This window comes from Nomascus leucogenys, chromosome 10 (genome assembly GCF_006542625.1).
Source record: "Nomascus leucogenys isolate Asia chromosome 10, Asia_NLE_v1, whole genome shotgun sequence".
NCBI classification, from domain to species: domain Eukaryota; kingdom Metazoa; phylum Chordata; class Mammalia; order Primates; family Hylobatidae; genus Nomascus; species Nomascus leucogenys.
Window position 1 is genome coordinate 3,454,658 of NC_044390.1, and position 15,918 is coordinate 3,470,575.

Genomic DNA, 15,918 nt, shown 5'->3' on the forward strand with positions numbered 1-15,918 from the left:
CCCCTTTTTTTTCTTTCTTTCTTTTTTTTTTGAGACGGAGTCTCACTCTGGCGCCCAGGCTGGAGTGCAGTGGCGCGACCTCGGCTCACTGCAAGCTCCACCCCCCCGGGGTTCACGCCATTCTCCTGCCTCAGCTTCCCGAGTAGCTGGGACTACAGGCGCCCGCCACCACGCCTGGCTAATTTTTTGTATTTTTGGTAGAGACGAGGTTTCACCGTGTTAGCCAGGATGGTCTCCATCTCCTGACCTTGTGATCCGCCCGCCTTGGCCTCCCAAAGTGCTGGGATTACAGGCATGAGCCACTGCACCCGGCACCCCCCCTTTTTTGTTTCTTTGAGATGGAGTCTTGCTCTGTCACCCAGGCTGGAGTGAAGTGGCACCACCTCCACTCACTGCAACCTCCACCTCTTGGGTTCAAGCGATCCTCCCGCCTCAGCCTCCCTAGTAGCTGGGACTACAGGCGCCCGCCACCATGCCTAGCTAATTTTTGTATTTTTAGCAGTGACCGGGTTTCACCATGTTGGCCAGGCTGGTCTCAAATTCCTGACCTCAGGTGATCCACCCACCTCAGCCTCCCAAAGTGCTGGAATTACAGGTGTAAATCACTGCACCCGGCTGTGGGTCCCTTTGAGAGTCCTCCTGGCCTGCTCCCTGCAGCTGAGGTCCCTCCGCCCCTCTCAATCCCTGCGTAGCTCCTAGGGTCTGCCTGTATCTCAGCATGACTTCTGTCTGTGGGTCTTGGTCTTGTCTCTGTGCCTCTCTGGGTCTCTCTGCCTGTGGTCTCGTCTCTGTGCCTCTCTGGGTCTCTCTGCCTGTGGTCTCGTCTCTGTGCCTCTCTGGGTCTCTCTGTCTTGGTCTCGTCTCTGTGCCTCTCTGGGTCTCTCTGCCTGTGGTCTTGTCTCTGTGCCTCTCTGGGTCTCTCTGCCTGTGGTCTCATCTCTGTGCTTCTCTGGCTCTCTCTGCCTGTGGTCTCGTCTCTGTGCCTCTCTGGGTCTCTCTGCCTGTGGTCTCGTCTCTGTGCCTCTCTGGGTCTCTCTGCCTGTGGTCTCGTCTCTGTGCCTCTCTGGGTCTCTCTGTCTGTGGTCTCGTCTCTGTGCCTCTCTGGCTCTCTCTGCCTGGCTAATGCTGGCCTCTTCTCCTAGATGACTGGTCCCGGGTGCCCCTGAAGCCCATCCATGAGGAGCCAGGCTCTGACTACATCAATGCCAGCTTCATGCCCGTAAGGTCGTGGTTGGGACTGAAAGGGTGCCCAGCGGGCCTGGAGAGATAAGAGCTGGCAGGGGTCATCTAAAGGCCCCCCTGACCCGCCTGCCTTCCTCAACCAGGGTCTCCGGAGCCCCCAGGAGTTCATTGCAACCCAGGGTCCCCTGCCACAGACGGTGGGTGACTTCTGGCGCCTGGTGTGGGAACAACAGAGCCACACCCTGGTCATGCTGACCAACTGCATGGAGGCTGGCCAGGTGAGAGACCTGAGTCCTGGGTGCTGACTGGGTGCAGGGCCCCGCCCCGAGCACTGATCCAATGTAGACCCCACACCCAGACCTTATGGATTCCTCCAGGGTAACCCCAGGCGTCTTCAGTGTAGACCCGTTCCCCACTCCCCACCCAGCCCATCTGCTGGTTCACATATGGGCCTAAGGCAGACCCCACAGACCTGGGGAAGAGGAGTTGTGTTCTCTAAGCCCTCCTCCTCCCCCAGGTGAGGTGTGAGCATTACTGGCCTGTGGACTCGCAGCCCTGCACCCATGGGCACCTGCGGGTAACCCTGGTAGGTGAGGAAGTGATGGAGAACTGGACGGTGCGGGAACTGCAGCTCCTCCAGGTGCGTGTGCCCAGCCCCATCCTGGCCCTCAGCCTTCCCCTGTGACATATGCCATGCATCCGGGACCCTCCACCAACTCCAACCTTCTGCCCACTCCTCTGAGGAGCTGCAGTGTGCCCCAGGGAACCCGCTCCTAGTGGTAGAAGCCAGGTCCTCCCTACGTTCATCTCCAGAGCCTGTGAGTGCTCCCTCCTTCCAGGTGGAGGAGCAGAAGACGCTATCCCTGCGCCAATTCCACTACCAGGCCTGGCCGGATCATGGCGTTCCCTCCTCCCCAGACAACTTGCTGGCTTTCTGGAGGATGCTCCGGCAGTGGCTGGATCAGACCACGGAGGGAGGCCCACCCATTGTGCACTGCAGGTGGGGACCAGCCCAGGACCCTCTCCCTCCAGAGAACCGCTCCTTGGGGCTCAGACAGTTGTGTTAGACGGGACCCTGGGAACTTACAGGGGAGATGGAAGAGGGAGAGAAGGAGGAGGTGGATGTGGAAGATAAAGGGAGGCGTGAAGCAGATTAAGAAAAGAAGGGGGATAAGGATGAAAAGATGGGAACGAAAGATGAAAAGGCAGGCCAGGAGCGGTGGCTCATGCCTGTAAATCCTAGCACTTTGGGAGGCCAAGGCGGGTGGATCACTTGAGTTCAGGAGTTTGAGATCAGCCTGGCCAACATACAAACCTTATCTCTACTAAACATACAAAAATTAGCCGGGTGTGGTGGTGGGCGCCTATAATCCCAGCTACTCAGGAGGCTGAGGCAGGAGAATCGCTTGAACCTGGGAGGCAGAGGTTGCAGTGAGCTGAGGTCGCACCACTGCACTCCAGCCTGGGTGACTCTGTCTCGATTAAAAAAAAAAGGAAAAAAAGAAAGATGAAAAGGTAAAGGCAGAGAAGGTTGAATGCAGAAGAGAAGGGAGAAAAGATGAAGGCGCAGGATGGGGATGTGGCCACAGATTCTGAGAAACAGTGGAGACACTTCCTTGTGCTGGAGTGCAGGGCCTTCCCATCAACCGCTTCCCTGATATTTATTTTTATTTTATTTTATTTTATTCTATTCTATTCTACTTATTCTATTTTATTTTATTTTTTTATTTTATTTGAGATGGAGTCTCTCCCTGTCACCCAGGCTGGAGTGCAATCGCACAATCTCAGCTCACTGCAACCTCTGCCTCCCAGGTTCAAGCCATTCTCCTGTCTCAGCCTCCCGAGTAGCTGGGATTACAGGCACACACCACCACACCCAGCTAATTTTTGTATTTTTAGTAGAGATGGGCTTTCACCATGTTGGCCAGGCTGGTCTCGAACTCCTGACCTCGTGATCCGTCTGCCTCTGCCTCCCAAAGTGCTGAGATGCCAGGCGTGAGCCACCACAGCTTACCCTTTCCTGATACTTATGCTGAAGTCCTGTAGGTCAGGTTTCATCTAACGGTAACTATTAGGGAGATGAGGAAGAGTGACAGCCCCTGAGACTGGGGCTCTGGTTTCAGTGGCAGTGAACATGTACACAGTCCTACTGCTCCTCATAACAGCCTCATGGCAAAAGGGTGTCCTCCCCATTTTATTTTATCTATTTATTTGTTTGTTTGTTTTGGAGGCAGAGTTTTGCTCTTGTTGCCCAGGCTGGAGTGCAATGGCATGATCTCGGCTCACTGCAACCTCTGCCTCCCAGGTTCAAGCAATTCTCCTGCCTCAGCCTCCCGAGTAGCTGGGACTACAGACATGTGCCACCTTGCCCGGCTAATTTTGTATTTTCAGTAGACACGGGGTTTCTCCATGTTGGTCAGGCTGGTCTCGAACTCCCAACCTCAGGTGATCCACCCGCCTCGGCCTCCCAAAGTGCTGGGATTTCAGGCATGAGTCACCGCGCCCGGCAGTGTCCTCCCCATTTTAGAGCTGAGTGGATATCATTACATCATTCCATTAGTATGCATATCCAGAAGCATATCTAGAACAGCCAAAGCAACAGAGACACTAAACAGATTAGTAGCTTCCAGGCCCTGGAGGGTGAAGGGAATGGGGAGAGATGGCCTAATGGGCGTGGTGTCTGCTTTAGGGGTGATGAAAGTGTTTTGCTAGAGGTGGGGGCTGCACAGCGTTGTGAGTGTGATAAATTGCTCACATTCAAATAGCTATTTTTTTTTTTTTTTTTTTTTTTGGAGACAGAGTCTAGCTGTGTCACCCAGGCTGGAGTGCAATGGTGCAATCTCCGCTCACTGCAACCTCCACCTCCTGGGTTCAAGCAATTCTCCTGCCTCGCCTCCTGAGTAGCTGGGAATACAGGTGCCTGCCACCCCGCCAGGCTAATTTTGGTATTTTTCGTAGAGATGAGGTTTCTCCATGTTGGCCAGGCTGGTCTCCAACACCTGACCTCCGGTGATCCGCCCGCTTCAGCCTCCCAAAGTGCTGGGATTACTGGCGTGAGCCACTGCGCCCAGCCTAAAATAGCTAATTTTTTATGTATTTATTTTTTTGGAGTACGGAATCTCGCTCTGTCGCCCAGGCTGGGAGTGCAGTGATGTGATCTCGGCTAACTGCAATCTCTGTCTCCTGGGTTCAAGTGATTCCCCTGCCTCAGCCTCTCGAGTAGCTGGGACTACAGGCGCCCGCCACCATACCTGGGTAATTTTTTTTTTTTTTTTTTTTTTTTTGAGACGGAGTCTTGCTCTGTCCCCCAGGCTGGAGTGATTTTTTTTTTTTTTTTTGGTATTTTAGTAGAGATGGAGTTTCACCATATTGGCCAGGATGGTCTCGATCTCCTGACCTCGTGATCCACCCACCTCAGCCTCCCAAAGTGCTGGGATTACAGGTGTGAGCCACTGTGCCCAGCCTAAAATGGCTAATTTTTTCACTGGGCACAGTAGCTCACGCCTGTAATCCCAGCACTTTGGGGGGCTGAGGTGGGAGGATCACTTGAGTCCAGGAGTTTGAGACCAGCCTGGGCAACGTGGCAAGACCCCGTCTCTATTAAAAAGTTAGTAAGTTAGCCAGATGCAGTGGTGCATGCCTGTGATCCGAGCTACTCAGGAGGCTGAGACAGGAGGATCACTTGAGCCCAGGAGGTCAAGGGTGCAGTGAGCCGAGATCATGCCACTGCACTCCAGCCTGCAAGACAGCGAGAGACCCTGTCTCAAGCAAAACAAAAGACTAATTTTCGTGTTTAAAGGAATTACTAAATGATTGGCTGGAGAGTTCCTCTTCCTGTGTTTGAACCCCGGCTCTGCCACTTATTAGCTGAGTGGCCTGGGGAATGGGACTTCACCTCACTCAGCCTCCATTTCCCCATCTGTACAATGGATGTGCTAGTACATCCGACTTCTTAGGTTTGGGAGGAGTGAAGAAGGCCCATTAGGCACTTAGAACAGAGCCTAACAGACGGAAGGAACTCCAGGCATAGTTTTGTTGTTGTTGTTGTTGTTTTTGAGATAGAGTTTTGCTCTTGTCGCCAGGCTGGAGTGCAATGGTGCAATCCCAGCTCACTGCAACCTCCACCTCCTGGGTTCAAGTGATTCTTCGCCTCGGCCTCCCAAGTAGCTGGGATTATAGGTGTGCACCACCACACCCGGCTAATTTTTGTATTTTTGGTAGAGACAGGGTTTCGCCAGGTTGGCCAGGCTAGTCTTGAACTCCTGACCTTGGGTGATCCACCGGCCTCGGCCTCCCAAAGTGCTGGGATTACAGGTGTGAGCAGGCATAGTTATTGTCATCATTCAGAGATCCCTCCAATCAGCCATGACCCTGGGGCCTCACACTCCTGCCCCTTGGTCTGACCCTTCCCTTGTTCTGCCTAGTGCTGGCGTGGGTCGCACAGGCACCCTCATTGCCCTGGATGTCCTGCTCCGGCAGCTGCAGTCCCAGGGTCTCCTTGGGCCTTTCAACTTTGTGAGGAAGATGAGAGAGAGCCGGCCTTTGATGGTGCAGACTGAGGTGAGGCAGCCCCTCAGCGACACAGGACGGGAGGCAGTGGGACGAGGGACCCTGGGGCTCCACGCAGCCCAGACTTAGGGGGACGCCTCTCACTCCCGTGCCCGCTTCCCAGGCTCAGTACGTATTCCTGCACCAGTGCATCCTGCGGTTCCTCCAACAGTCAGCCCAGGCCCCAGCCAAGAAGGAGGTCACGTATGAGAATGTGGAAAACCTCATCTACGAGAACGTGGCCGCCATCCAGGCCCACGAGTTGGAGGTCTAAGTGACGAGGGGGCTGGGTTGGCAGCCCAGGCATCCTCAAGCTCTGGACGCCCACTTGAGCCCAGATTCCTGGAAGAGCAGGGGGCTGGGCTCCCAGACTCCTGGGTGCTGTGGAAGGAGGGGGCTGGGATCCCAAACTCTGGTTTCCCCAGGAGAGAGTGGTCTGGTGGGCTTCAGATGAGTCCTATGGGAGCTGGGGATCTGGATTCCTGGTTCCTTGAAGGAGGAGAGAGATGGTAGCTTGGATTCCCTAGGTTTTTCTGGGATGCAGAAAGAAACAGGCTGGAGCCTAGATTCTGAGGCAGGAAGGAATTTGGGTCTGGAGTTCTGGCTACTTGAGGACCAAAGGCAGGAAGGATCCTGCCCTGATTTTACTTCAGAAACCAAATCAGTCTTCTATAATCTGGGGTGGGAAGGAGTCCCTGTGCCCAAGGTCTCCCTGCACCCCACCATCCACATATATTTCTCCTTCTATCCCGTAATTTATTAAATCACTGTTCTCCCCAGAGACAGTTGTCCCATGGATTTCTGGGTCTGGAAATAATACTGGATTGGGCGTAGGGATGGGTTCCTGGTATCCAGGGATAGAAGCAAACGTCCAGGAGGGGACTAGAGGGACCCACGCATTTGCACGTGAAAAAATGTAGGTTTGGGTGGTTGAGTCTCTCAGAGAAGGCAGTGTCCAGACGTTTGTGTCCAGGGTCTCGGCAGTATGGACAGGGCTCGCTGGACCTAAGTGCTTGGGGACTCGCCTTCTGAGCTTTTCTTTTACTCTTCTTTGTTGTTGTTGTTGTTTTGTTCTGTTTTTGTTTTTGTTTTTGAGACATGGTCTTGCTCTGTTGCCCAGACTGGAGTGCAGTGGCTGACTCCTGGGCCCAGGTGATCTTCCCACCTCAGCCTCTAGAGTAGCTGCGATCACAGGTGCGCACCACCACGCTGGCTCATTTTTGTAGAGACAGGATTTTGCTATGTTGCCCAGGCTGGTCTCCAGCTCCTGGGCTCAAGCATTCCTCCTGCTTCGGCCTCCCAAAATGCTGAGGTTACAGGTGTGAGTCACCGCACTGGCCGCCTGCTGGGACTGGTGTTAGGGGAACTTAGAGGGCGATATCTGGGGGCTGATAGCTGGGGACTTTGATGCTGAACCCCACAGAGTCTGGGTCTCCATTGGGGCTCTGGGGTCTCCTAGGTCCTAGGACTGAGTATCCTAGCATGCCGTTCTTTGGGCTATACAGGGTGTGTGTTGTGTGTGTTGGGACGGGAGGAGTGGAGTGGTCTGGACGGCCAACGACTGGACCAGAAGGCAGAAAATTCTAAGGCATCAGGATAAACATCTGTGGGCGTCATCGAGGTTCCCGGGTGGAGGCGGGAGGAGGGGCGGGGCGGGGCTTTCCGCCTACCCGAGACCAAATACGGGCACACACAATACACACCACACACGCGCGCACACGCACACTGGCACACACGCGCGCACGGGATCCAGCTCCGCTCCGCGGCTCCCCCGCCCCGCACAGCTCCGCGATCAGCACCCGGGACAGCGCCACCGCCCACGTGCAGGGGGTGGGGTCCGGGCGGGGCTGGCGCCTCGGCGTCTCCCGGGAGTGTCCCGTCCAGCCGCCGAGCAGGTAGGAGCTGCTGGGTCCCCCGCCCTCAGCCCATCCGCATCCGCATCCCTAGAGGAAAGGGGTGTGGGAATGGGGGCTGGGGCACTAGGGGGACAACCAGAGGGAGGGCTGGAGCCTGAAGCGGAGAGACAGGCATTTGGGGACGCGAGACAGGTATGGAGAAGACAAAGAGCCGAGGGCGGGGAGGGGGGCCCAGGCGGAGGGGAGGGGGAGAGATCCTGGGGACAGAGGCCAGGCGATAGGCAAGAGAGACAGGCGGGATGGGGAGGCAGACACAGGGAAGACGCCTATTTGGGGTCAAGAGACAGCGTGGAGACCGAGGCGGTCACAAGGGCAGCACGGATGCGTGGAGAAACCAACAGGCCAAGAAGGATGAGGGGGCTCAGCCCAGGCACCGGGCAGCCCCCGACCCGCCCTCCAGCAAAACTGAGGAGAGGGAAGAGGGAGCCTGCGTATCAGCTCCCAGGACCAGGTGCGGAGGGAGCAGCCGGCTGTGGGCGCTTGGACCACAGGCTGCCCCCTCCCCACCTCGCGGGATCTCAGGATGCCAGTCGGGCTATTGCCCAGGCACCGGTGGGCCCCGGAGCGAGCCTGCTCCGCCGGGACTCCGCGTCTGTGCGTCAGCCCCGCCCGTTGTCCTGGCAACAAACCGTTGCCCGGGCAACCAGCTTTGCTCTCACCCCGCTCGAGAGGAGCCCGGCTGTTGCTCTGGGCAACGCGGTCCGCTGGTTCCCACGCCTGCCTTCGCCCGCTTCCGGTTCAGACCCTGCGGAGGGGCGAGGACGAGGCAGAAGTCAGCGGGATGCCTGTGGGGCCGTGGAGGAAGAGGGTATCCTTTTGGGATGGAACTAGGTCCTGGACACCCCCTCTCAAGGGCGGGGAGGCTGAAACTACAACTCCCAGCATGACTCGCGGTGGCTGTCCGGTTTCTGCGCGGCTGTTCGCGCAGAGGTCTCATGGGAGTTGGAGTTCTTTATTGTGCGTGGGGCTCAATGGACGTCTGGGGTGGGAATGGGGGACTAGGGTGCTTGAGTGCCTCTGCAGAAAAGACTCTAGGACCCCGCCACCATGTTCCCGGAGCCCCCAACCCCGGGGCCTCCATCGCCCGACACGCCTCCGGACTCCAGTCGCATCAGCCACCGCCCAGGTGAGCAAGACCCGGGGGCGGGGGGCCGAGCAGAGAGAAAGCCCGGCCAGGATCGCGAGGGGCGGGATTCGGACGGGTGTACTTGGGCAGGCGGGCTGGAAAATCCGGCTGGGATTCCGGGTCTTCATCCTGAACTGGAATGCGAAAGAAATGGGGAAAAACAAAGGAATAGATTTGCAACAAAAATCGAAACCGGATCAAGGGGTGATGCATGGAATGGGATCTTAGAATTGGAAGGTCCACCTAGCCCTTCTTTTACAGATAAGGAAACTGAGGCCCGATGAGGAGCAGGGCTTCTTCTAAAAGCATCAGGAGTTGAGCAGAAATGGGGGGCGGGGGCGGGTAAGGAAAGGCAGAACTAGCAAGCAAGCAAATCCAGATGGTGTCAGCCTGGGTTAGGGCATCGAATCTCCCTATAGGCCACATTAGGTGGAAGAAAAACACGGGAAGAAATGGAATGAAAATGGCTGGAGGGAAAAGGAGGCCAGCATTCCGGCTTCCACGTGTAATCAGGACTGAATCAGCCGGCGCACTGTCCAGGCCTCAATGTGTGTTGTCTTCACCCCTCTGCAGTGCCCCCCTGGGCCCTGGCCACCATCGTGCTGGTCTCAGGCCTCCTCGTCTTCAGCTGCTGTTTCTGTCTCTACCGGAAGCGCTGTCGGAGGCAGACAGGCAAGAAGAGCCAGGCCCAAGCCCAGGTCCACCTTCAGGAAGTGAAGGGGCTGGGCCAGAGTTACATAGACAAGGTGTGGCCCAGCCCAGCCCCTCCACCTGGCCCCTTCCAGCACCCTGCTCCTCTCAATGGCTCAGCTGGTCCCAGTCCCTACTCCCTTCCCTCCTATAGGAACCCACCTTACTGGCTCATCCTCCCTGTGTGTCTAGCCCTCAACTGGACTCTGGGGACCTGGAGATGGAACAGAACTAGTTGCTGTTCACAAGAACTTCCCAGTCTGGTGGGGGAGTCAGGCACTGACACAGACACTCACCACACAGGGTAATATGTGCCATACTACAAGGGTCTCATAGGAGTGCAGAAAAGGCATCCCACTGTATAGAAACCTACAGAAACATATAAATATTTGGCTCTGGGCCGGGTGCGGTGGCTCACACCTGTAATCCTAGCACTTGGGAGGCTGAGGTGGACAGATTGCCTGAGGTCATGAATTCGAGACTAGCCTGGGCAACATGATGAAACCCTGTCTCTACTAAAAATACAAAAAATTAGCCAGCCATGGTGGCGTGGTATAATCCCAGCTACTCGAGAGGCTGAGACACTGAAACGGGGAGGTGGAGGCTGCAGTGAGCTGTGATCGCGCCACTGCACTCCAGCCTGGGTGACAGAGCGAGACTCTGTCTCCAATAAATAGATAAATAAATAAATAAATAAATGGCTCTGAAAGCTGAAAACCAGCTTTGTGCCAGAATACTTTAAAATATGCTGATTTTTTTTCAGAAAATGGGACATATTTACAGTAAGAAAAAGTTTAAAACAGAGGGTCAGACAGAGGAGGCTTTGTGGTTGAAGTGACTTCTGCACTGAGACCCAAGGGACAGAGTTAACTGAGACCAGAGAGAAGGACATTCTAGTCTAAGTTGGAGCATGTGTTGAGGCCCCATATCCAGATTCAGGCCCCATATTCAGATTCTAAGGCTTATTTGGGGAACAAAGAGTCGTTTTTCACAATAGCTGCACTCTGGAGTGAAGTGTCTGGAGAACTCAGCAGTATCCACGTCACGAGGGTGATGAAAGCTACAAATATGTTTTGAGCATGAGAGGGACAGGGTCAGATGGTGTTAGGATGACTCCTCTGGAACCCTGTGTAGGACAGATCTGCGGCAAGGAATCCAGGGAGGAGGCCAGTGCAGCAGCAGCCTGGAGAGGATAAAAGACATTTGCAGGCCGGGCGTGGTGGCTCACGCTTGTAATCCCAGCACTTTGGGAGGCCGAGGCGGGTGGATCACAAGGTCAGGAGATCGAGACCACGGTGAAACCCCGTCTCCACTAAAAATACAAAAAAATTAGCCGGGCGTGGTAGCGGGCGCCTGTAGTCCCAGCTACTTGGGAGGCTGAGGCAGGAGAATGGCGTGAACCCGAGAGGCGGAGCTTGCAGTGAGCCGAGATTGCGCCACTGCTCTCCAGCCTGGGCGACAGAGCGAAACTCCGTCTCAAAATAAATAAATAAATAAAAGACATTTGCATTGGAGGAGGCCGTTGGAATGGAAAGTGGTCACTGCAGGGTCTGAAAATTAAGTCTCTCAGTGCAGAGTGCAGTGGTTGCCTGGGAGCCAGACAGCCCTAGGTTTCCAACCAAGAAGGACCATTTCCTGGTTGTGTGACCTTGGAGAATTCACTGTCCCTCTCTGAGCCTCAAGTTTGTGGTCACTAACTTGGTATTTCCCCTCCTTCCTTCCCAATAAGGAGCTGTTCAATTAGTATCCATAAAGGATGCTATTTAGGGTCCCGGTGTCCAGCCCCATCCCTATCCCTTAAACCAGTGATGTTCAAAGACCATCTGCAGCAGAATCACACTGGGTACTTGTTGAAATGCAAATTCTGATGCTAGCATCTGACCTATTAAGTCGGAATCCCTGAAGAGGTGACCTCAGACATTTTGCCACAGGATTCAGGGGAATTCAGGTTCACATTTAATTTTAAGAATTGCTGGCCTAGGTTAAGGAGACACCTTCTGCTTTTTCATTCTACTTTAGAATGGCAAGTACACAGTAAATACACCATTTCTCCTCCATGTTTTGCTGTGCTAAGATCACAAGTAAACATGGCAGTTTGGACCAGCACCCCAGGACATCCATTAGCATATGAAATAAAACCTGCATTATTCCTGTGGGCAATGGGACACCATCAGCACTTGTTTTAATCTAAGCATGACAAACACATGTCTAATCCTTGCCCATAGCAGACACCACTAATCAAACCTTCACAAGCATACTGCATCTGTGTTACCATGTCTATTTCCTGCCTGTGGCAGACAGCACTAGTCAAATACTGACTCTGCTTAGCCTGTGAGCGCTCAGGTATAGCCCAAGGGACCTGTGAGCCTCCCTTGGCTTCTGAGCCTGAAGGATACTGCTATCAGGGGAAGACTTCACCTACACTTACCCCTGGCTCCCTAAGGTGCAGCCAGAAGTGGAGGAGCTGGAGCCAGCACCATCCGGGCCAGGGCAGCAGGTGGCAGACAAGCATGAGCTAGGACGACTGCAGTACTCCCTGGATTATGACTTCCAGAGTGGCCAGGTGGGTGTGGAGGAAGGGGATGCTTTGCAGGGAGGATCCCGGGGCTTCCAACCCCTTCTGAAAGGAGCCATAGAAGGGAGGCTAAGACTAGTGTTCCCCACCTCCCCCACTGTGCCTGGGCCCTGCAGCTGCTGGTGGGTATTCTGCAAGCAATGGGATTGGCAGCCTTGGATCTTGGTGGCTCCTCGGACCCCTATGTGCGGGTCTACCTGCTGCCGGACAAACGGAGACGGTACGAGACCAAGGTGCATCGGCAGACGCTGAACCCTCACTTTGGGGAGACTTTCGCCTTCAAGGTGAGCTCCTGCCTTCAGGCCCGGTGTTCCATAGCCTGTGCCCAGTCCCTGGAACACTAGGGACCGACCCCTTCCGCTTTTCCTGGAGGCGGCCACAGCTCAGGTGGCAGCTGCCAGCTCTGGGGCTATTCCACTGGACCCTGGGCACTACTGACTCCTGGGCTGTAGCCTGGTCCTTGGGCGGTACCATCTGGGTTCCACTGACCCGTGATTTTTTTCTGCATGGATCCCTGGACTTCCCCATTTGAGTTCCACCAACTGTTCGCTTGGACCCTCCCTGCCTCTCTCCACGCCTTCCTTCTGGCTGTGCTGTGCCTCACCCTGTCTCTGACTTCCTGCTCTCTACTGCGGATTCTCTGTGCACTCCAGGTCCCCTACGTGGAGCTGGGGGGCAGGGTGCTGGTCATGGCAGTGTACGACTTCGACCGCTTCTCTCGCAATGACGCCATCGGGGAGGTGCGGGTCCCCATGAGCTCCGTGGACCTGGGGCGGCCAGTGCAGGCCTGGCGGGAGCTGCAGGCGGCTCCGCGGGAGGAGGTAAGCATGCGCGGTCACGCCCCGAGCCACGCCCCTAGGCCCAGCCCCGCCCACAACATCCTGAGCCAATCAGATCATAGGCTTTCCAGACCCTCGGGGCGGCGTGGATTGTACCCCTGAGGGGGCATGGATGTGGAGCCGGGGCTCAGGTGATGGGTCCCTCTCCTTTCAGCAGGAGAAGCTTGGGGACATCTGCTTCTCCCTCCGCTATGTCCCCACGGCCGGGAAGCTCACCGTCATCGTCCTGGAGGCTAAAAACCTGAAGAAGATGGACGTAGGAGGACTGTCAGGTGTGTGGGAAGCAAGGGAGTGGGGTGTGTGGGGATGGCGTGGGGTGGGTTCTCGTTCTGACAGTTTCTGAGCCTCGGGTTTCTTCGGGGACAGGGAGGCCCAGGCTGCCGTGGAAGGCATGGATTTTGGCATAGAGCTAGGGAGACCCGAAGGGTGTAGGCAGTGTTTCTATGTTGGTCCAAGAACTCAGCAGTGCAGAGCTATAAGACTCCTCCTTCCTCTCCCCAGATCCATACGTCAAGGTCCACCTGCTGCAGGGCGGCAAAAAGGTGCGGAAGAAGAAAACCACCATCAAGAAGAACACTCTGAACCCCTATTACAACGAAGCTTTCAGCTTCGAGGTGCCCTGTGACCAAGTCCAGGTGAGCTCAAACCTGCCCTTCTCCAAGAGCCCAGACCTTTAGTAATCGCCATTGGTAGGCGGAGGGAGACTTTTCAGCATCTCCCTAGAAACCAGGTGAGGGGGTCTGAGGTTATGCTCTCAGTCTGTTTCCTCCTGTGAGGACCAGGAAGCCTCTTCCACTCCAGGAAGAGACTCCTTAAAATTGGGTGTGGGCATCCTATCTGCTCTAAGCAGGAGCGGGATGCTCCACCCCTAAGCGGAACGAGGATGTCCCACCCCTAAGCAGTACCAGATGCTCCACCCTAAGCAGGATCAGTATGCCCCGCCCCACCAAGCGGAACCAGGATGTTCCGCCCCCAAGCAGGACCAGATGCCCCACCCTAAGCAGGACCACGATGCCCCGCCCCCAAGCGGGACCAGGATGCCCCGCCCCCAAGCGGGACCAGGATGCCCCGCCCCCCACGTGGCACCAGGATGCCCCGCCCTCCTCAGGAACTTGGTTCTAAGAAAAAAGAGACCTCCCCTCACTTCTTTAGGGACGGCGCCTACCCTAGCCCGGCCCCTGTTGAAGTTCTGCAGCTTTGCGGCTCTTAGGAGGCTGCTCCCCCAGGAGGCGCCGAACACACCCGCTCCGCAACCGAGTCCTGAAGGTTCATTTCCTTAGAAACCTGGCTGCGCAGGAAGAAAGGCTCCAGAGCCTCCCCCTCACCGCGGGCTCCGTCCCTCTCGTCTCCCACCCCCTCCCCCGTCCCGAGCTCCGGGGCCCCGAGCCCTCGGGTGGCAGCGAGAGGTACCCTCAGCCGTGAAAACGGACACCGCCCCTTCCGGGACCTCCTCCCCTCACTCTCCTCTCTCCTCTTCCTCCCGCGCCCACCCCAGAAGGTGCAGGTGGAGCTGACCGTGCTAGACTACGACAAGCTGGGCAAGAACGAGGCCATCGGGAGGGTGGCCGTGGGGGCGGCCGCCGGCGGGGCTGGCCTGCGGCACTGGGCAGACATGCTGGCCAACCCGCGGCGGCCCATTGCCCAGTGGCACTCGCTGCGGCCCCCGGACCGAGTGAGGCTGCTGCCTGCGCCCTGACTCCCACCCCAAGCCCCCGGCCAAGCCTGGACTCTAGCCCCTGACCCCAGACTCCCGAGACCGGCCAAAGCCAAGCCAGCCCCACCCTTAAGCTTCCTCTGACCGTTACCCTCCCCCCACCTTCCACCCCAACCATCTGAACCATTCCTGTCTTCTCATCCCCAACGATGCCAATCACGACAACTTTCCAGCCCACTCCCCCGACCCCCGCGGACACACCCAGATGCCCCAGGGACCCCTGGGAAGGGAAGGCAGCCTGGTTTCCCCTGCCCCCGGGTCCTGCCCCCCTGCTTTGACAATCAGCCATCCTCGTCTGCTCTCCTCTCTCTTCCAACACAGCCCATCCCTGCACTGCTCCTGGGGCCAAATAAATATTCAGCAGCTCCGGTGGCCTGGGCCCATGCTCCTTGATGGGGGTGGGCAAGGGCTGGGGCCCAAGAGGAAACCTCGTTTCCAGGAATGGGAGCGCGCAGGGCGGTGTGAGTGCTGTTCGTCCTGAAAGCCGCTGAGAGAGACTGGCCTGACCCCATCCATGGACTCCCTCACACTCTCACCCGTTCATTCCTCACTCACCATTCTGAGCCTGGGTTTCCTCCTCTGGACAGTGTTGGGATAATAATAATTCCTGCCACGTGTTGGCTGTGAGGAGTCCGCGAGAATTTCCTTGCTTGTCCATGAATTTATCCACTCGCTTGCTTACCCATGACTCACATCGATTTTCATACCTATTTCTGCATCCCTCCCTCCCTCTCTCTTTTTCTTCCTTCCATTCCACATTCCCTGAGGTCTGTTGAGTGCTGGGGCCCCAGAATAGATGCAAACACAGACTTGACCCCCCAAGCGACTTACTGTCATCAAAGCAAAGGAGAGGCACGGAGCCGGGGAATAAAATCTCCAGAGCCTGCGAGAGAGGATGGAGTTAAGCAAGGAAAGCCAATGATTTCAACTTCACCTCTTTCTTTTTTCTTCTTTTCTTTTTTCCTTTTTGTTCTTTCTTTCTTTCTCTCTCTCTTTCGTTTTCTTTCTTTTGCTCTTTTTTTTTTTTTTTTTTTTGAGACAGAGTCTCGCTCTGTCGCCCAGGCTGGAATGCAGTGGCGCGATCTCAGCTCACTGCAAGCTCCGCCTCCCGGGTTCACGCCATTCTCCTGCCTCAGCCTCCCGAGCAGCTGGGACTACAGGCTCCCACCACCACGCCTGGCTAATTTTTTTGTATTTTTAGTAGAGACGGGGTTTCACGGTGTTAGCCAGGATGATCTCGATCTCCTGACCTCGTGATACGCCCGCCTCGGCCTCCCAATGTGCTGGGATTACAGGCATAAGCCATCGCGCCCAGCCCTTCTTTTCTT

The 15,918-nt window shown here is 56.0% G+C and overlaps 2 protein-coding genes across 7 annotated transcripts in view; both read left to right on the top strand.

Moving 5' to 3' along the window:
* PTPRH (protein tyrosine phosphatase receptor type H) overlaps positions 1-6,511 on the top strand; it is a 30,023-nt gene extending 23,512 nt beyond the window's left edge. The window contains exons 13-18 of the mRNA XM_030821808.1: positions 1,143-1,219; positions 1,326-1,460; positions 1,700-1,822; positions 2,022-2,182; positions 5,607-5,742; positions 5,855-6,511. Of these exons, the coding sequence (XP_030677668.1) occupies positions 1,143-1,219; positions 1,326-1,460; positions 1,700-1,822; positions 2,022-2,182; positions 5,607-5,742; positions 5,855-6,004 (782 nt within the window). The 3' untranslated portion in view covers positions 6,005-6,511. The remainder of the gene's footprint in view (positions 1-1,142; positions 1,220-1,325; positions 1,461-1,699; positions 1,823-2,021; positions 2,183-5,606; positions 5,743-5,854) is intronic.
* A 789-nt stretch (positions 6,512-7,300) lies between these two features.
* Positions 7,301-14,963, top strand: SYT5 (synaptotagmin 5). 6 transcript variants are annotated; one of them, XM_030819619.1, is made up of 9 exons: positions 7,301-7,625; positions 8,649-8,772; positions 9,346-9,518; positions 11,906-12,025; positions 12,154-12,321; positions 12,691-12,858; positions 13,034-13,148; positions 13,378-13,511; positions 14,372-14,963. In XM_030819619.1, exons 2-9 carry the CDS (start codon positions 8,694-8,696, stop codon positions 14,570-14,572), a joined length of 1,158 nt encoding a protein of 385 aa, XP_030675479.1. In that variant the 5' UTR covers positions 7,301-7,625; positions 8,649-8,693; the 3' UTR covers positions 14,573-14,963. The 6 variants fall into 6 exon arrangements, with proteins under 6 accessions (XP_030675479.1, XP_030675476.1, XP_030675478.1 ...); XM_030819616.1 differs by having other exon boundaries at positions 13,031-13,148; positions 14,372-14,962; XM_030819618.1 differs by lacking the exon at positions 7,301-7,625 and adding an exon at positions 7,638-7,778 and having other exon boundaries at positions 13,031-13,148.
* The last annotated feature ends 955 nt before the right edge of the window (positions 14,964-15,918 follow it).

Bases quoted from the DNA above. Each gene is read 5' to 3' on its own strand.
- SYT5 (XM_030819614.1), top strand. From the start codon at position 8,170: ATGCCAGTCGGGCTATTGCCCAGGCACCGGTGGGCCCCGGAGCGAGCC. The intron at 12,322-12,690 runs GTGAGCTCCTGC...TGTGCACTCCAG, and splicing joins GGGAGACTTTCGCCTTCAAG to GTCCCCTACGTGGAGCTGGG. The intron at 12,859-13,030 runs GTAAGCATGCGC...CTCTCCTTTCAG, and splicing joins AGGCGGCTCCGCGGGAGGAG to CAGGAGAAGCTTGGGGACAT.